Source organism: Corvus moneduloides, chromosome 6 (assembly GCF_009650955.1).
Source record: "Corvus moneduloides isolate bCorMon1 chromosome 6, bCorMon1.pri, whole genome shotgun sequence".
NCBI classification, from domain to species: Eukaryota; Metazoa; Chordata; class Aves; order Passeriformes; family Corvidae; genus Corvus; species Corvus moneduloides.
Genome location: NC_045481.1, coordinates 48,974,938 through 48,994,444, shown reverse-complemented (window position 1 = coordinate 48,994,444; position 19,507 = coordinate 48,974,938). Strand labels below are relative to the sequence as shown.

The 19,507-nt window shown below is 48.4% G+C and overlaps 1 protein-coding gene and 2 long non-coding RNA genes across 4 annotated transcripts in view; 1 reads left to right on the top strand and 2 right to left on the bottom strand.

Annotated features, from left to right (window-relative positions):
* Positions 1 to 2,879, bottom strand: part of LOC116445956 — a 20,181-nt gene extending 17,302 nt beyond the window's left edge. Inside the window, exon 1 of the long non-coding RNA XR_004240965.1 lies at positions 2,807 to 2,879. This is a non-coding gene — a long non-coding RNA (uncharacterized LOC116445956). The remainder of the gene's footprint in view (positions 1 to 2,806) is intronic.
* TMEM86A (transmembrane protein 86A) overlaps positions 1,766 to 19,507 on the top strand; it is a 26,738-nt gene continuing 8,996 nt past the window's right edge. Inside the window, exons 1-3 of one of the 2 annotated variants that reach the window (XM_032113145.1) lie at positions 1,766 to 1,862; positions 2,452 to 2,595; positions 18,290 to 18,554. In XM_032113145.1, the coding sequence (XP_031969036.1) occupies positions 2,575 to 2,595; positions 18,290 to 18,554 (286 nt within the window). In that variant the 5' untranslated portion in view covers positions 1,766 to 1,862; positions 2,452 to 2,574. Of the gene's footprint in view, positions 1,863 to 2,451; positions 2,596 to 2,783; positions 2,907 to 18,289; positions 18,555 to 19,507 lie in introns of those variants that run through there. The other variant, XM_032113146.1, reaches the window with a different exon arrangement.
* The window catches only part of LOC116445955, a 27,275-nt gene continuing 19,348 nt past the window's right edge, over positions 11,581 to 19,507 (bottom strand). Inside the window, exon 2 of the long non-coding RNA XR_004240964.1 lies at positions 11,581 to 18,851. This is a non-coding gene — a long non-coding RNA (uncharacterized LOC116445955). The remainder of the gene's footprint in view (positions 18,852 to 19,507) is intronic.

The window sequence follows — 19,507 nt, the reverse complement described above, 5'->3', positions numbered from 1 at the left end:
CCCCTTCCCAAGCAAAACTAATGAGACTGAGTTTCCCAGTGGCTGTTTGAGGTGGGGAAGTCAGGACATGCACACAGTTTCCCCTTCATTTCTGACAGGCTTCTCTGAGATAATAACATCGCACGAAAACCCCACCCTGAGCTGTTAATGTATTTTGAATGTTTTGTGTCAATGACACAGAGAAAGACCTTACATGTGAGACCAGGCAAAGCTTCAGCTGGCAGCCATTAGAGACAGAAACTGCATTAGAAATTAAAAAGCATTTATCTAAAGCTGCATTCTTCCCAATATCCTCTCACACTTTGGAGCAGAAGAGACAATACCAAATGCAAACATGCCCCTGCTCACTGCACAGCCCTGGATCATCACAGAGAGGCCAGGATAAGCAGATGAACAGTTTGGCTAGGGACCACAGAGCACTTTTTTTTTTTTTTAAGATATTGAAAAGCCAAGACACAATCAAGGTCCCAGAAGGATTTCCAAAAGCAATTAGGAGCCCAAGTTCTGTGAGTTCATTGGTCCTTCTGGAAATCCTGTATAGTAGCAAATGAACTGCATCACTGAACATCAAATACCTCTGTGCTCGTGCTGCTTCTGCTAGGGACCTTGATTTCAGAAGGGCAAGTCTTTATCATGAAAAGGTTAGAAATTTCTTCCCTTTAGTTCGCCTAGCTTCCCCCAAAATGGGAAAGCTACCCTCCTCTTGCTTACTGAAATTGTTACTGCCCTATGAACTATTTTAACTGAAATTGTAAGATCAGCACTCAATCCCTTGGCTGTGGCCACCCAGATCTTTGCTTTACAGAGAACAATTTGCTTTCATTTGATTGAGGTTTACCTGCCACAGATTTCACTGCAATGCCTCTCTGATCTGATAGTGCAGAGTTGCAGGGTCTTTTTTTTGGGCAGAATCCCTCTTGGGTTGGTAAGTGATGCAGAGGCTGCAGCATCCATCTTGGTGCCATCAGATGGTGGTGGGCCAAACGCTGCCCTTTCTATTTACACATCTCTACTGACAGGAATAGTGCTGCCTGTGTGGGACCTCAGGACTGCTGTTCATATGCATTTTGTCCTCAGAAACACCAATCTATTGCACAAAGACTGCAAAAGAATTGCACTGATTTTTTTTTTACTTTATAGAAGAAGGTGTTCCCTCAATGTGATAAATACTGAACGTGACTTTTGCTCAGGCTGCAAATAGCAAATTACTTAATCATCTACTATTTAAGTACCTGTTTGTTTTGTCATGAAGTGAAACCTGTGAGCAAGATCGTATTACATGTAAAGTGGCTTCCTGCATCCTTAAATATTAATCCTCAAGTAAAAACAAACTGAAGGTAGTCCCAGGGTCACTTTAGTAAGTCTGAACTGATGCACCCCACTCTCTCGTATCCCACATTAAATGTTCCTTGCCTTGTCTTTGTGCCAACACCAACATTTTTGCAGCCTCTGAACGACCTTGGCAGAAGGCTGGGGATGGGGATGTAAGGTGGGAGGGTCCCAGTCCTGGGAGGGCACAGGGGCCGTTACCAGCCACTGGCAGCAGGAACGCAGGAACAGGGCTGGAAAATACAGCCAGCCCTGCAAGGGAGAGGGTTTGCTAAGGACCTGTGGTCTTAGAATGGAGATGATGGGAAGCGTTGTGAAATTGTGAAATGAGAGAAGGCCCTGAAAAGCAAAATATATGGAAACATGGAGTGGTGGAGAGTGAAGGTGGAGGAGAAAGAGCGGAAGGCCGCAGAGGACTGTAAAAGAAATAGGGACGTGAAAGGAAGGGCAGGAGCAGGAGCGGCAGGCGTGAAGCCACAGGAAGGGAAGACAGAGGCCGGGACTGGGGCGTGCGGCCACAGGCAGGCGAGCAGGTATGCGGAGCGGGGAGCCGAGACGGGCGGGGCCTGGGAGAGAGCGAGGGGCAAGGGCTGCGCTGCCTCTCGCGCAGCGCCTGGTACCGGTGAAGTGCGGGAGCGAAGGACGCGGTCCCGCCCCGTGTGCCCGGCCCGGGGCTCCGCACCCGCGAGGCGCTGCGGGGCGGGAGCCCCCGGCGGCGGGCGCTGGACCGGCCCTAGCGCCCCTCGGCCGGGGGGGAACCCGCGCTGCTGAAGGGGCCGCCGGTGCCTTCGGGCAGCGCTGGCGCGGAGCAGCCCCGGAGCTCCCAGGGCTCGGCACAGCCCCGCTGCGGCCGCCCCCGGGGAGGGGATGCGGCCCGGCCCGGCCGCTGCCGGCTGCGAAGGGCGCTCGGCCAGGAGGCGGAGGCGCCGCTGACGCCGCCGGGGCCGAGCGAGGGGCGCATCCTCCCGACAGCGGGCCCGGGACCGCCGGGACCGCCCGCCCCGCTCCCCACCGCCCGCCCGGGGCGGGCCCGGGGCCGCCCCCTCCCTCTCCCCGCAGCGCATTCGCCGCGGGGGCCCCGCTCCAGTGACGTCAGCTCTGCCTAAAAAAGCGCCCCGGCAGGCAGGCAGGGCAGCGGGCTGGGCAGCGGCCACAGCGGCGACGGCCACAGCGGCGACAGCAGCAGCAGCAGCAGCAGCAGCAGCAGCAGCAGCAGCAGCAGCAGCAGCGCGCCCCGCCGCCGACATGGTGTCCCCCGTCACCGTGGTGAGTGCGGGCCGCGCGGCGGGCGGGGCGGCGGGGCCCGCGCCCCCTCCCACGGGCACTCGGTCGGTGTCCCCGCTCCCGGCCGGAGCCCTCCCGGCCGGTGCCCGGGCGCTGTTCCGCGGTGCTGTCCCCGAGTGCGGCGGGCGCTCCTCTCCTGCCGCCGTCGGGAGCGCGACCGCTGGCGGGTACCCCCGCCCCTCGCGATGCTCACCCCGGCCTCCCCCGGCAGCTGTTGCTCCAGCGGTGCGCCTGCCCGGGCGGTTCTCCGCCGCGTCCTCCTCTTGTCATGTGTGTTCTTAAAAACATCCACAGTACATCTGCTCTACGTGCACTGCATCTGCTCAGAGCGGCGCTGCCCCAGCTGCCCTGGGCTTGCGCCGCGGCAGCATCCTCCTGTCCCCGCGGCCTCCCTTGCCCTCCGGGCACCTCTGCCTCGCCATCCGGAGGTGGCTTTGCTGTCCAGGTCCTGGTTCGGGTTGAGGCATGTGTTGATCCCCGTGTGGGGCAGACCTTTCCATAGGTTGGGTGACCTCTCGCTGAGACCTCGTCTCGTCTGCAAGTCAGTCTGGCACTTCCACCACGTAAGGACATGAAATTGGGATTGATGTCACCTGCCTGTCTCATGGGGAGTCACGATGCTTAATTAACATAACCAGCAATAAGGTAGCAACTCACTGCTTTCCTGTCAGTAGGTGATGTGTGCAGCAGAACTCTTGGATTGATGGAATCAAGCTGGTAACTGAAGGAGCTGTGGCTTGTGCCAGTAATACAAGGAACTGCCCCTGCAGGTGAACAGGGGCTGTTTCAATGCTGAAAGAACTGCCAGAACAGCAGAGAAGCTGCACTGTTAGATACGCTGCTTTGCACTTCCCCTTTCTAGAAAGTGAGCGATTTGTTGGAATACCCCAGCAGCCATAACACATGCTGTAAGGATAACTGTTGGTGGGAAAGTTTCCTGGTGCTTTGCTGCAGCACTGAACACCTACTGCTGGTATCCTGGTTCCCTGTTGATCCATTCTCATCTTGTTTTGAAATACTTTGGTTAAGGGCCAGGCAATTGCATACTCTCTGGCAGGTGGAAATCTTGTCCTGATTTAACTCACAAAGCCGGCATTCAAAACTTTTGAATTGCTTTGCCAGTTCTGCACAGCAGGCTGTGTTGTCTGATAGTTCAGATCAATTTTCCCCCAGTTATTAACATGTACCTGGTAAGTTCATCAGCAGCCTGGGGACGACTTTTATCTCTAGAGACAGAGGGAAGTAGCTTGGAAATTATAACACTGTAGTGCCCAACATTTTTTTTTGATGCTTTTCCAAAATAGTTTAAAAGGTTTGGTATCTTTGTGCTTCTGTGCCATAAGCTAAGTTTGTCCTTCAGTAATGCTTTTGGTTATAGTGAATTGTGTATGTGTATCTTGGAAGTAAAATCTCATGTTGGGACAGTACTGGAATGGCTCAAAACCAGACAGGATTTGTTTCACAGCTTGCAGGAGGCAAGGATAGTGCATCAAGGTGGTCTTGCAGAGTGTTATTTCAACCAAGCTTTGAGGCAAATCACTAAAGCATGAGTACGTGTTGGGAAGGGTGTACAGAGTTCAGACTGGAAGGCTTTAGGAAGGTAACTTGGGAAGGAAAATGAAAAAAACCTCTTCTTTACTCACTTGCCCTTTTGACACGTAACAAAGCACATTTCTGCTCTGGCTGCATCCCTGACATGTGAACAATTTACTTCACTGAAGGCAACTAATGCAGGTGGAAGCTGTGGGGAGCTGGAGGGACAAGGAGACTGGAGCTATGATCAGAGCTGCAGCTGTTTGCCATTGCTGTGGAGGTGAGAGGGTGAGGGCGAATGATCCTGCACACAGCTCACAAAAAAAGATCTGGAAGCCTTCAGTGTTCTGAGGAGCATTTTTTTGCACATCTCTGTCAGTGGCTGTCATGTTGCTGTTCCTCTGAAGGAGGGCACCGTGCTGCTCCACGCAGGCTGTCCCGTGGCCTGGGAAGGGTGGCTGGAATCGGTGTCGTGCGGCAACCTGTGCTGCCTGTGAGCGTGGTGTGGCCTTTGCACAGATGGGGGTGAGGAGCAGGGTGGCTCTACAGCTGGTGGGCTCCCCTCCAGCAAGTCTTTGCTGAAGGGAGGGCAGTGGCCATCGGTCTGGCCACAGCCGGGTGCTCACCCTGGGGCCCAGCCCTTATCTCTGTGCTGCCCTGCCTTTGCTGCATAGATAGTCCAGGTCTTTGGAGCCAGCATGGATATTGCTGCCATGACATGATGGGAAGACTCTCTGGAGGGGCAGCACCTGAGGCATAATCAAATTAGCCAGAGGAATTGATTTTGTCTGTAGTGTATGTCCTCTCCCAGCACACTGCAGCATCAGCCTCAATGGGGAGAACACCAGAAGAGCATGTCTGAGAGTGACAGGATTTTTCTTCCTGTTCTCAAAGCGATGGCCTTTGTACAGTACTGCAGCAGGTAGCCCTGGCTGCTTACACACAGCCTGCTCTCCTGCATCTCCCCTCTTTCCTTCCTTAGGACACTCTTGTAACAAGAGTCAAAACCGCTGAGCTCCAAATCTGCTGTACAACTGATAGCTGGAAGGAACCACGCAAGGAGGCACGGTCCATGGAGAATAACGTGGGAGAGATCACAGCTATGACTGCTTGTTTGTGCCGGCTGCCAGGTGTGCATCATTGCCTGCAGGGCTTGGAATGTCTGCCTGGTGCCACGGCGAGACCACGGCATTGTGCAGAGCTTGTCAAGCTTGTGGTCTCCTGATGCTGCACAATTCATACGTGCTGAGCGGGGACCGTGCCTACAAATAAACAAGCCTGGTGCCAAAATACCTTTTAACATATTGTGCCAGGTCCTCAGCTGGGATAAAGCCCTGGAGTCCTGCTGATGTTAGTCTAGACTTGCATGGCGCTGGGCTGTGGCAGGGAAGATGCATTTGTCTGCCATCCTGTTGCATCTGGTGAGCGATGCTCACTCCGGTAGGAAGTCACCTTGGAGGGAAGCTTTCACTGCTTACACTGCTAGGCAAGCAGGAGCATCCTGTTTTAAAATTGTTCTTCTTGATACTGCTCTCATTAAGAGCTGTTTTTTCTGCATAAAGCCATGTGGGCTGAGAGCCTGCAGTTGGAGCACAATATTGATAACACAGCACATTTGCTTCATGAATATGTGAGGTTTAATTCCATTTTTGTTCAGTCATCACTGCTCCCACTGTAATAAAAGAGCACTTGTTAGTGATTTTTGTCCAGCTCCCCCCACACCCAACACTGTTGTCTAAGCAGTTTTTAGTGTGAGCTTGTTGGAGATAGCTCTTGCCCTAAGGACCTTTCTGCCCAGCAGGTACCATGATTGCGGGACCCACAAGTGTGTGGGAGATGAGCCTGGAGACATGCAGTCATTCTGATGTTTACGTAACGCTCCCTGCTCAAAGGGACCCTATTTAGTCCCTAAAGTTAGGGCTAAACTTAGTGTAGGGCTCCACAGCACTTTGAGGAAAACAGGGCATGGGAAATACAGATATTAATTGGCTGAGGGTAGGTCTCCTGGGGGGGCAGTTATAGATGTTATTGGTGTGTCTTTTAGAGCAAGATGAACTAGGGGCTCTCATCCCTACAACATTCCCTCTGCACCCGACTTGTACTTGAGCTAGCACAGCCCTATATGGGGGAGACAGGTGAAACACTCCTCGGGACAGATTATTGCCCAGAATCCATATCTTAACAATCCCTATCCCTTCCCTTTCCTTCTCTGGTGTATTTGCATCTTTAAACAGAGATAGCTGGGTTGGGAAAGGATACGATGTTTTGACTGCATGAAGGAAGTGGAGCCCTTGACCCTGTCCCTTCTGAGTGGGAAGCAGCAGCACCCTCCTGAGAGCAGCCTTTGTCAGCCCTCGGGGTAGATGCAGGACGTCACTGGGACAGAGTATAAAGGTGACTTGCAAAAACTGGGCAAAATACCTGAAAGGTGTGGTCTGGAAAGATATTCACCAGCAAGAAATATGGAATAGGGTTGGAGAACTGGGTGGGTATCATTTGTGTTTCTGAACAGGGTTCAAACCACACTGATCCAGATGGTATGGAAAGCTGATGTACATCATGTTGCTTAGAGACTCTGCACTATGGGCAATTGTAGCAGTAGTAGGTCTAAGCATAGTTTTAAACATTTATTATTAGAAAGGGTGCTCCATAATCCTCAAACTTCTGCTGAAAACAAGAAAGCCAGATCACATTGGAACTATTTCAGCCTTTGCTTCTTCAAGAGAGGATGTATTGTTTGCGCATTAATGAATGAAATGTTATCAACCACCTAAGTTAGAAGTAACTCTTACGGTTAATTTAACTTGTTCTCTGTTTATATGCAACGTTGTTGCTTTCATTGAAATTTCCCCCATTACTTAAATGCATCATAAACTGGGATTTTATTATGCAGGAGGCTTGTAGACATGCACATTTATATACTGCATAGACAGTTATGGAAATACGGCACTACTGTAAAAAACAAGCCAATGTAAATGAGTGATAGAAAATATTTCTAAACGTGAGCTCACTGAAGAAAGGGAGGGAATCATCACCTTAGGAAAGCTTAGCTGGATCTTAGTAACATTTATGTCAGTCCCACCTTTTGAGAGAAGTCTAAAAACTTTGGTCCTACTGAGCAAAAAGCTGTGCTTATTTATGCCAGCTAAAGCCCAGGCATAGTGTTACATGCCACGATTTATTTTCTCAGACTGAACTTGTGCATTCTTGCTGTGACATTGACATTCTTTGCTGTAGCTGTTGCTAGGGGAGGGTGGGCTAGCGGAGCCTGGAGAGTGCGGGCTTCTCTCACGCTCTTCCCAGTGCCAGGGAGGGAGCATTAAGCAGGCAGTGCTGATCACTGCTGCAGGCAGTGCTGTGGATTAAAGGCTTCATTAACCCAAGTATATCACTCAAGGCACACGCGCCTGTTGTTCAAAGCGTGCTTTGTGCGTTAAGACTGTGGGTCCAGCTCAGAAGTCTGTACTTACACATAATTCCTCTGAAAGGACAGAGATGCATTTCTTCCGTTCCCTTTTCCTGTCCAAGTATCTCTATCCAAATACACTGCGTGCGGCAGAACAGCCAAAGTTATCTTCTCTGTGGGTAACTTCATAGTGCTGAGGAAATAATAACTCCAGGGAAATTAGACTCTTAGAAAAAGATGGCATCAGGAACCCATCTTCTGCTAGCATATGGGAACTCTTGAACAGCAAAAAGATTATTAGTTACATAACTCCCCTCCTGGAGGCCTAAGTGGTTATTATATCAACACTTAATTTTTCTACTGTCCTTCATGTCACACAAAGCCCAGCAGATTTGTCATTACAACAGAGATGTAGATTTTGCTTACTGCAACATACACAAAATTAGGGTGATGGTTATTCCTTCTTCTAGCCTGCTTGTGCCCTTCCTATATCCATTTCTTATACTGCCATAATCTAAATAGCATTTCAGCTAATGACAGGTTTCTGTGTGACAGATGTGTCAGTCCAGAGCATCACTCCATGTAATGCTGGACGTGAACAAGTATCCAGGCGACACGGCACAGAAAACTATGTCTAGGAATTTACACACCACCAGAGCTGAAAGGCAGTAGATGGGCTGGGCAAGAGCTTTCCTGAAGATTTCAAGTGTGCTGGGGTGGGAAGGATTTCAGACACCAGCAGAGCCCAGGGGCTGACACCGCAGCCTGTGACTCAACAGTTGCACAGATCCAGTTTTGCTCTGGATAAATGCAACTTGCATCTCTTCTTGCGTTTAGTCAGTGTTGCAAGGCTGACTCTTGTATTGCAAATCTGCCTGTTAGTGAGGATGGTGGTTCTTTTGATTCACCTTGCTGTGATCCTATGGAAATGCCGTGTTTCTACCAGCAGGCTAGTCTTCTCCCAAACACTAATTCCTGTAGATTACTGCAAGACGTTCTTGCCAAAACTGAGGGAAGATGAGACAACCTGTGTTACCAAATTGGCCTTGAGGCTTTTGTTAAATTTGAATGAATGGTAAAGTTTCATGTCTTGCTTCTCACCAGATACCAATTTTGGAGGCAGATATGGCATCATTTGGCATCAGGCATTAAATTTCCTATTATGTATCAAAATGAGTGCATTTCTGCTGGTTGCAAGTAGCCTCTGATTGAATCATTGCTTGAGACTGAGAGAAGTTTGACATTAAGCCAGCTGCTCATTTTTCAGGACACTCTAGGCACACCAGACAGATCCTCAGATTTACGTGCTCCCATGGCTCCAGCAGAACTGGGCTGAGGCCATGGCTTGGCTACTGTATCCTTATTTGCTTGTGTCTTTTGGGTTTTTTAGGGCATGGATATTAGTGCTGACTTGTGCTCCATTGCAGGAGGAACTAAGCAAGTTTCATGGCTTTTCCCTACAACCCTGATATAAAAGGAGTGTGATGACAAGGTTATCACTTAATTGATATTTATGAAGTTTCCACATCACTTGGTTGCATCTCTGGATTTGCACCTTCAATATAAAGGGCATAACCCTGGTAAGCAGCTGCACACTCATATGTGAGTGTGGTCTGCATTTGTTCATGCAGCCTGATTACAGCAGGGGTTTTGCAAGTGAAAGCCTTGGTGTATCAGTGTGAGTCCTGGGAGTGCATGGGTTAGTGTTTGTGCAGGTTAGTGTTTGCACCTGCCCATTCCACATCTGTTGAGACTGGCTGGGAAGATCCAATTTGTCTTTAGGTAAGTTGTGTGTGATACTGACTTATCCAGGTCACAGAATCTTGACACAAGAATAGATATTGGAAATAAAATCTGTGGCTCTGCTGTCATCCTTTGACCTTAACACCTTCCTGTCTCATAAGCATATCGATCCCATGATAACATGAGGAGGGCTGCTGCTTTTTCGTAAGGTACCAGAGCAGCACCTCTCTAAATACACATCTTTATTGGGATGCATTGCTATTTTTCCCTTCTGATTTTCTTTAATATCAGTATTTCACAAGCTTTCAAGCTGCAGGACATGATACACAGGTAGAGTAGAGCTTTTCATTCAGTTTCCTGATAGGCATAAGACAAGTTGAGCAGTCCCTCCTGGGCTTCCCAGCACAGCCCCACTTGCTTTTGCTGGTATTATTGCAGCCCCTTGTGAGGATTCACACAGTGAAAGTCTCTTGTGCAGAGCCACCAGCTTTCCCAGTCACTGGCAGCTGCCTTCCCCTCCTGTTTCAGCTCTTCCTTCCTGTTCTTTTTGCAAAAGCCTCACCTCTGGCAGGTGTGCAGCAATCTGTTGTGTGAGCCAGAAAGGTGAGCTGCAAAAGTGCCTTTTGAATGCCTGAGGCGGTTTCACCCTGGGCATGTCTTTGGCAATGGCTGATAGGGCTGGTACAGCCTGTTGTGTGCCACCTGCCTTCTGGGCTACACTAATGGCTCTTTAGCTGTTCCTGCAAAGGGCTGTGGCAGCACCAGCTCCTGCAATGCCCTTCATTTAGACCCACATTATTCCCCACAGATTGTAGGTAAAAGGACATTTCTCTGCTGAAGAGGTTGGTTCTGGATGGAAGGGCCTCCCTTCCCTCACAAATACCAATCCCTGGTGGCAAAGCAGCATGGGGCAGGGTAGAGCTTTGCCGAGTGCCCATTTTCCCTGGGTAGACATTCTTCCATGCATCCCCCCTGCCACAGCGAAATGACAGTGGCTGGGGCCCTCCAACAAGTACATAAATGTTGCAGTGGTTTGTGGGGTGCAAATAGGGCTGGAGATGGGAGATGCAGGCAAAAGATGGACTTCAGCCCTGGGAACAAAGCACTGTCTATGCAGATCCCTCTCTGCTATTACCTGGAGATTCAGCCTGCCCTTGGTGCTGGCAAGGAAAGAACTGACAGCACTCCCTGGGGTATTTTATTTTGGGTCTGCACCAGAGACTGGAGAGAGGCTCCAGTTTTGCCACACAGCTCTGAGGCAGATGTCAGTGGGTGGCACTTGTCTGTAGCAATGGGCATTGTACGGGGGTGCTGCTTTTTGCTCTGGCTCTGTGCCTTGCAGCTCGCCTGTTGGGCTCACCTAACACTGCTTCTTCCTGGGCAACAGAAGTCTGCACTCCTTTCACAGAAAAGTGTGATATAAATAATGATGAGTCTCCTGAGAATGCGTGCTTGTGGTCTGGAAGCCCTCCCCAGGATAAGTTGTGCAGACTTTTCTGTAAGCTGTAGAATTCTTTTATCTGGATTCTAGTGTGACAGGCTAAATAATTGCCCCTTCCCATCCTGAGAGGAATTGCCTAGGACAGGTACCAACTGTGCATTTCAGGGTGCTGGCTGCCTGGCTTCTGAAATTCCCTGTGGCTTCGCAGCCTGCTCCTGATGTCCAGGGTAGCAGTTGGGATGTGGCTCCACCTGACCTCACTGAGGAAGGGTGTGTGCCCTTGCTGTGGCAGCACTGCAGCTCTGACAAGCAAAATGAAAAGACAGACCCATTGTGGTTCAGGTTTTTAAGCATTTGCAAGGGGTTCTTTTGTGAGTGTTACAGCAAAGGAAATGTTTGGAGAGGCTTGCTTTCTGCTACACAAAAGGGAAGATCTGGAATCTCAGGAGAGAAAAGCAGTCTTTGCTCTGAGATAAGATGCTGGCAGGCAAATACTATATTTTTGCTTTCATTTCTGAGAGCCATTGAGCTACCCTGAAAGCACTAGTCTCTGACAGCCCCTGCAGGCCTGAAGAGACTTTTGAGCTCTTGACTAGTTGAACATTGTTAGTCCTTGGCAGTGGCATGTTATTGACCATACTCTCTGAAACTGCTGACAGCTATAGGATTGCTACAGATGCGGGGTCAGTCATTAGTACTGCAGGTCAAGAAGAGGTTTTTAAAATAGCCCTGCTTGTGGTCGTGTGCCAGTTTGGTAGACAGGACAGATGACTGGTAATGGAAAAAAGAAAAACCACCCCCCAAAACCAAACCCCAGCAAAAATACGTACTTCCAAGCTGAGTCTTGAGTTCAGGGTGAAATGTATTTGTCTGCAATTTTTGTGAGTTAACATCAGCTAAAGAAAGGCTTCACCACCTTGAAGGCTTCCCTGCAGTCCCAGAAAGCCAAGGGCAGGTACCCTAGTGAGTTTGTAAGGTATTGGTGGGTGTAGCAGTATCTGACATCCTTGCCTGGCCTAATAGCAGTAGGTCCTGGGTAGTGCAGGAAGGTCCCAGAGACACTGTTGCATAGCTCATTAGCTGAGCTAACAGGATTCGTCTCTATCCGTACAGGAGATAACTTTATGGATACTGTAACTTCCTTAACTGCTGGAGGGAACACCGTGGTCCAGTGTCTCAAGAGAGCTTTGCGCAGTCACGGTTTAAAAGGCAAGAAGTAGGAGTGGGCTTCTCTTGCAATACGTGGCACAAGCTGTGCCCTGGTGCAGTGGGGTGATTTCCTTGGCTCCAGAACCACCTAAATCTACTTCAGGCTCCTGAGGGACTGTTCCCTACATTTCTAAAGCCTCCTGCAAGGAGTCTTTTGAGGGCGAGACCCCAGTTTCCCATTTGTGACTTTTTTACATACCGGGTGTCTGCAGATGCATATTTTTTATCTTACAGGTGTAGCAGCAGAGAGCTGCAATGTCCGAGAGCTCCCAGGTCACAGCGGCTGCTGAGCCAGCCTGGCCTCATCAGCTGCCCTGTGAGTGTGGTCAGTGTGACTGCTCAGCACCCAGCGTGTTTTGCATTCTTCTCCCTTAAGCATCTGAAGACAAGACGGGGCTGCTGTTGTACTTACACTGCAAGAGTGGTGTCTGCAATCTCGTGTTGCCGGCGCTGTCACAGCACGAGGAGCCTCGTTCATGTGCTCCCCGGCTCTCCTGGCACAAACCACCCCATTTTTGATGCTCAGCTGGGTGGCTGTGCCGTGCCCTGCGGTGCCCGGGCGTGCTGCCTCGCTGTGGGGAGTCAAGCTGCCATTCCACCTGGGAGAGGCTGGCACAGGCAAACATTGCCCTGCTGCCAGGCATATGCAGGGAAACTCGTGCTTCTCTCTGCATCTGAGGGGAAGTCGCTCGTCTGGAAGGTTTTAACCTCGGTGCTGACAGCTTTTCATCCCCTCCATTGTTAAACTGGAGATTAGGTTGAGTGTTAATGTAAATGCTAGTTGGGTAGCATTTTGGCTTGGTGGTGAAAATAAGTTTTGTTGTGGTTCTTGTTCCTGCATGCAGCTGTGTCTGGAGCAGCCCAGGGCTGTGCACAGGGGCCCTTGTTAGATGCCAGTTTGATTGATCCTCACCCACTGCCTGCTCCTCTGTGCCTCCACCAAAGGGTGACTTTTCTGTTGCCAAGAATTTGTGCAGCAATATAGCTGAGTTCACAATCCAAGAACTGTGAGGGCCTGTGCCAGTTTTTTAATTGTATTTTTCTGGCAAATAGCCATTGCTTGGTCTTAAGAAAAAGAAGTCAGGTATTTCTAGCTCTCAACCCTGTGTTTGTTGTGGAGCAAAGCTTGGAAGTACAGCTGGACCTTATTTTGCTTAACTGAGGTGGGGAAGAGAGTACCCAGGCTGCTGGAGTAGAGGGAGGAATGACAAAAACCAACAAATCAGCCCTATTTTGCAGGAGTTGAAGAGACCCTGGGGGCGGAAGAGCTGCCTTGGACACTCATGTGTCTGAGCTGGGAGGAGAGAATGGTCCTTTTGCAGGCTGGAAGTATTCAGACAGAGTCCTGTTATTTTGGCTTGTGCTGAACAACAGAGGCTCCTGTCAGACAAAACCATGATTTTTTGACCCCTTGCAAACAGGTCTGACTGAACAGTTGAGCATGAGCTGAGTTTCACTGCATTACCCCTGTGGGAGAAACAGAGGCCTTGAGTTGTGCTGGGGAGTGCCAGAAGCTGCAATAAAGACCTGGCAAAACTCATTGCATGGCATAAGCACGATGAAGACAGGATTATCAGCACACAAATTCTTCCAAAGGCAAATCATGTACCATCTTCTGGGTGATTTATTTGCTGTTTTACAAATCCATTTTAGATGTAGCCTCTACGATCTTGTTTCCACTTGTGGGGAGGAGGGTTCATCTATCACCCTGAATTTCCTGCAGCGTGTGGAGCCTGTTCAGGAGCCATCTGCCTTGGATGCTTGGCCCTTGGCATCTCCAGCATGAACATAAACCCTCTTATTAATTGCGAAGATACATTGCACTAACACAGTATTTCAGGCAGGTTGACTGGCTGGTTCAGTAACTCTTCGCCACCCTTCATAACCAGCACTTATTTTCAGTATTTTATTCAGGAGCAACTTGGGACATGTACAAGCCAGTACCTTCCTTGACAAATGGCAATAGGCAATCGGTTGTCCCCCTGGAGCATGTTTGCTCCTGCAGGAGAGCAGAGCTGGAGAGGCTTGCAGAGAGCCACGTATTCTGGACATTGAGAAACAGGGGCCATGGGATTGCAGTGGCAGCAAACATGGCAACAAAGCCAAATAAAAATTTATTGGCACACAGCTGGGGGTGAGAGCTATTGTCACAGTAGGGTAGAACCAAGGCAGGATCCATGATGCTGGATGCCAAAAGCCAGGAGGAGCAGCTCAGACACAAAATGGTGCAAGGCTGATGGGAGGGCTGGGTGGAGGACAACAGCCCAGCTTTTTTTGGCCAGCACACACAGTTGTGCTTGAGTGTTGCTCAGTGGAATAGCTGGGGTATTATTTTTACAGCACTTTTTCTGGAAAGCAGCATTTTGCAGCCCAGTGGGTGTGAGCCATATCCCCACAGCAGGTTGGCACACAGCTGGTGTCTGTATACTCATCTTCTGTGCAGGCTGATTTAGGGGACTTTGCAGAGGGAAGAGCATTAGTTGATACTCCACATTGTTTCCTGGGATCAGTGCAAGGCTTAGGAACAGTGACCTCTGTCCAACTTAAGCATTTTAATGCAACAAGCTTCTGATGTTCTTCTGTGCCTCAGGAGGAAGATGTCTCCCTCCCTGTGGCAGCTGGATTTGCTTTCCCACTTGTGACATAGATACAGACAATTGTCTCCAAAATGTTAAAGAAAATCAGGGCACTGTCTTATAAATGTCTCTGTGGATGGGGCTTATTCTGGAGTAGAGGAGCCAGGTGTAAATTTTGGCTTGGTTACGTACCTGCAGCAGTCAGCACAGGCTGTATGCAGCAGTATTTCAAACTGGAGCAGAATGAGTACAGACAAAACAAGAAGGGGTGCTGTAAACCTATGAACACCTAGGAAGGTGGATATCCAAGCCCTGAGCCTCCAGAGAGCTCCATGTGCCAGTACCATGTTCTGTTTGAAGATCACAGAATCACAGAATAGTTGAGATTGGAAGGGTCCTCTGGAGATCATCTGGCATCTTGGTGAGAGCCAAGACACAACTTCCTCCTAGTCTGCCCAAGTCTTGGAGGGTTTAATTGGATTTGGTTAGATACAGATAATTTAATAAATAATACTTCTACTGTAATTCTACAAATACAGAGATAGTGGCTTTACAGCAGTTTAAACTAACTTTAAATAAGTAACTTAGTAGTCATAGCAGTTAAGAAAAAGCCCTGAATTTTGCTCAGTTTAGAAATTCAAAACTTGGAAATACTGCCTTGTTATTGCACTCAAGATACTTTCTGTACTGCATTTCAGCACAGAGTAAATTAGCAGTGGCAGGAGAAAAGAATTGGGAAGAAAAATGCAATAGAATTTGTGACAAAATGGTGAAACCCAGCCTAAAGCCATGACAATCACACACATCAGCAAAAAGGATCTTGTCACCTCCATCAAGTGCTTCCTTTTCCAGCCCCATCTCACATTCTAACTCTGAGACACAGGGACAAAGGAAATGGGTGGTTTAATCCAATTTATCCACACAGCCAAGAAATAATGTTCCCTTCCCTGTGGTACAGGCCAATCCCGTCATGGATTATATGCTTGGCTTTCCTCAAGCCACAGCTTCCAGTCATGTTGGTACATGGTTTTCCAATACCAGTCTTGACTTGTCCTTCAGGTGGCAAATTGCCGCATCACCTCTTTCCAAGCCTCTGCCACATGACCAAATGGAGGACAATCTCCAGCCTCACCCTCTGGTTGCCTCAGTTTTTCTTGGAGGATTTTTCCAAAGTATTTCCAGTGCCACTCATGAGGCTCTCATCTTGGTCAGAGCCATAGAAGAGGCTCCAGTGAGCTGCAGCATTCAGTGATGGGCAAGGGCATGGCTGGGAATAACTCATGTGGAGTATACTTGGAGAAAAAAGTGTAAAGAAATAAAGTGTCAATGATTAGAGACCTGTAGCCCTTACAGAAGTATGAGGTCATTCTTACACGAGGGTTCTATAATTCTTATGCATGAAAAATTCCTCAATTATCATTAGGATGGAAATAATACAAACCATTATTCTAAAATAAAGCTTCTGGGCTTGCAAAATTCACATTCAGATAGTGAGAAAAGGTAATTTTAAGCTTACCAAGCAAATATAATAATTCTGCATAAGTGTGTACCTTAGCTTCAGTAAGGCAAGGTTCCTGGGGAAATGACAAGTGTAATTAAAACCATTAAAACCAAGCCTCATCATGTGTGCACACAGGGGAGGGCAAGCTGTGATGGTAATGGTAACTGCTCCTAGCAGATGTTTTTCTGTTAATATAAGTATTAAAATAAAGCTTCCCATGTTTATTAACCCAAATACCCTCCTGTATGCTTCTACGCACTCTCTCCCCTACAATACTTGATAGTTCGCAGGCAACCCCAGTACTGTGAGACTAGATGTGCTTCTATGACTTTTATTTCAAGTTCATTTCTTATTTGCTGCCAGAATTTTCCCAAGGAACGCAGACAAGGAGTAGTAAATGGTGATTAATTTAGACAGCCTAAGTAGAGGACTCATGACAGCTCCCCATGTAATACAAGAAAGTTAACAGCTTGCTGATGTCCTTTTGTTAGGGAATTGTGTAGCCTGGTTGTTTAATGGAGTGTTTAAAAATTGTGTTGGCAATAGCCTATGAATAATGTATGATGAAATACCTTACTGCCAAGAAACTGCTGATATGCTGGGGAAATTTCCATCAGATGTGAGAAAAATTTTGAAGGCACTGTCTTCTTGGGATGCCCTTTATTTATAGCCTCACTGCTTCAGAGATTGCATTCCCTTTGTAAATACTGCATGTGAAGATGCCCTCCATTGCCTCTGTCTCTGTCTTCCCACTCCACCTGACTCTGTGTGCTTGTGCCCGTAAAAGCTCTGGAATTTTTATGAGATTATGACCTGAGCACTGTAAGCATGGAATGTTTCCTGTGCAGTCTCCACCTGTTCTAGGTATCTGCATCAAGGCACCCTGCATCAAAGGAAGATGGACTCTGGTCATGGCAATGTCCCATGATGCAGGAAGCAAAAAAAGGATCAAGTTATTTGGGAAAAAACCAAAAGACCAGTTTGGACTTCACAGTGTGAAATCACTTTGGATGCCAATAAATTTTCCCGTGTCCTCCTCCACGGAGGCAGGAGGCCTCTGTGGGCTCTGGCCATGAGTAGTGGGAAGTCATTGTGATATGAAGCAAATAAATCTTGCTTGACCAAAGAAATGAGAGGACTGAGAGTGAACCCCTGCTTGCAGGGGAGCTCTGGGGGTTGCACTGCCTTAGGTGCAAGAGAAAACAGGCCGCCTGTAAGACGCCAGGACACAGCTCAGGCAGGCATGGAAACAGTTACAGTCTTTTCCTTTGCTCCTTGTTTTGGCCCTCAGCTCTTCTCCAGGGAGCAAATAAAATCATAGCTTTGTTTCTCATGTGGCATTTTCCCCACCTGCACTGAAATGCAGAAATGTGAGGAGGGCAAGTGAACACAATACGTATCACTGTGCAAAGTAGTCTCAGCTGAGTGTTTGTCAAGAGCAGACCCAGCTTGTGGAGTCTGTAGCTCTGTGCCCTGCCCCTGCTTCATGGCTTTGTTATGAGTAGCCAAGTGCTTGTGCTGCTTTTTTGTGTCTGTATTTACACAGTAGAGCCCTGAGTCAAAATATTTCCTGCAATATAGGTACTGTATTATTAGTGTAATGCTAGAACAAAGCCACATGTGGTTGATGTTGGTATTAGTCAGCTGAGGAAGTTACATCCTCACCTGGGAGGTTGATGTGTTGGGTTTTGAAGCTCGTGATGCCAACAGCAAGCCCCAGGCATGAGGCTACAGGGCAGGAGAAAGAATGGGTTAGGAGAGAGGTTGTATCCTCAGGGTGATCTGCAGCCGGCTAAGCAGGTGGATTTGTGAAAATGGGAGAGAAGATTTGTGCCTTTGCTGGCTTGTTTGCTGCTGGGATATATCTGGGCATGCAGTATTTCCACAGCTCCAGGAAAGGTGTATAAAAAGGGTTAGTCTAAACACATGATAGGTGACACGGAGCACCGGAGCAGTTTGACTGATGGCCTAAATATTTTCAGTGGAACAAATAAAGAGAAAAGGTATCTAAAACTTCTTCCAAATCCACCATCTAAAGCCCATCCTGCCAACCAAGAAGTGTTTTTAGCAGAGAGAGTCACAAAGGTCTAGGCAGAGGATCATGGTCAAGTTCAACCAGCATTTCTTGGGGTAGGAACACTGCCAGCTGACAGTATATGGAAGAGCAACTTTCAAAAGGAAGGAGACAGTTCTGTTATGAAGTTTATTCCAGTGATGCTTCTGATGATCCTATTAATTTATCTTTTTTCAATGTTTGTTTTCTTTAGGTGAAGAGCGAAGGCCCCAAACTGGTCCCCTTCTTTAAAGCCACTTGTGTCTATTTTGTCCTCTGGCTGCCAACTTCCAGCCCCTCCTGGTTCAGTGCCCTCATTAAATGTCTGCCCATCTTTTGCCTGTGGGTTTTCCTTCTGGCTCATGGAATTAACTTCTTAGTGTCACACCGGAGTGCCAGCCGCATCCTAGCGGGACTCATATTCTCGGCAGTAGGAGACGCCTTTCTCATCTGGCAGGAGCAAGGCTACTTCATTCATGGTGAGTACAGTGTCAGTCCTAAGGGGATGCCATGGAGCCCAGCTGTTACCCTCTTTATTTAGTAATGAGTTGCTGGGCCACATGTTTTGTTTATTCATGTACAGCTTAAGCCCTGGGCGCTGGGAAGCACTCACCCCTTGACTAAAATCCATCATGGTTAGAGGAATCACATAATGGATGAGTCTTTCTCTTGAGCTTCTCTTGAGGTTAGAGAGGTAATTGGGTCAGGTTTGGTTTCCTGGCATGTGTCACAGCATCTGGGCTGGCTGGAGTTGAGAAGGTGGCATGGCAGAATCCCTGGGGAAGAGAAGGAAATGCTCATGTCACTTGTCTGCTCCCATGAAGCTACAGGAAGTATTTACCTCCTATCTCTCTGCACGAGATCTGTCAGCCGTTTGCTGTAAGGATTGGGAATGGGACACCTTGTGCAAAGGTCCTCAGTGGAGAACAGGTGGAGAGGACATTTATGTTTTGATAGACAAGCCCATAGCCTGAGGGAGGCATTAAGTGGATGACAGAAACCAAAGCAGAAGAAATCTTGTCCTACTTGCATGTTCATCAGTGTGAATTATGCAGCCTGTTGTACAAGACATGTCTGTTTTGCAAAACATTTAAATGATGGTCAGTCAAGGACAAACCTTACCACAGTGGTCTGTCTTCTCTACAGAAAGATCCACATCTCTCAGAGCAAAACGAGCTTGGTTTATTTTGCTAGTTTGCAGACTGGAACATAATGATTCAGATTAATCATTTAAAGCCACGTTGAACCTGCCTGCAGCAATGCTCTCCCTGGCCTTGGACTGTCACAAGAAATCAGCAGCAGTTGAGTCCTTCACTGAACTGACTGGTGGGGTTCCTAAAGTTAATTTAACCAGCACAGGGATCTCACATAACACCCACCATGAACTGACTGCTGTGACTGTCCCACTGGAAAATGTGATGAGACGAGGGAC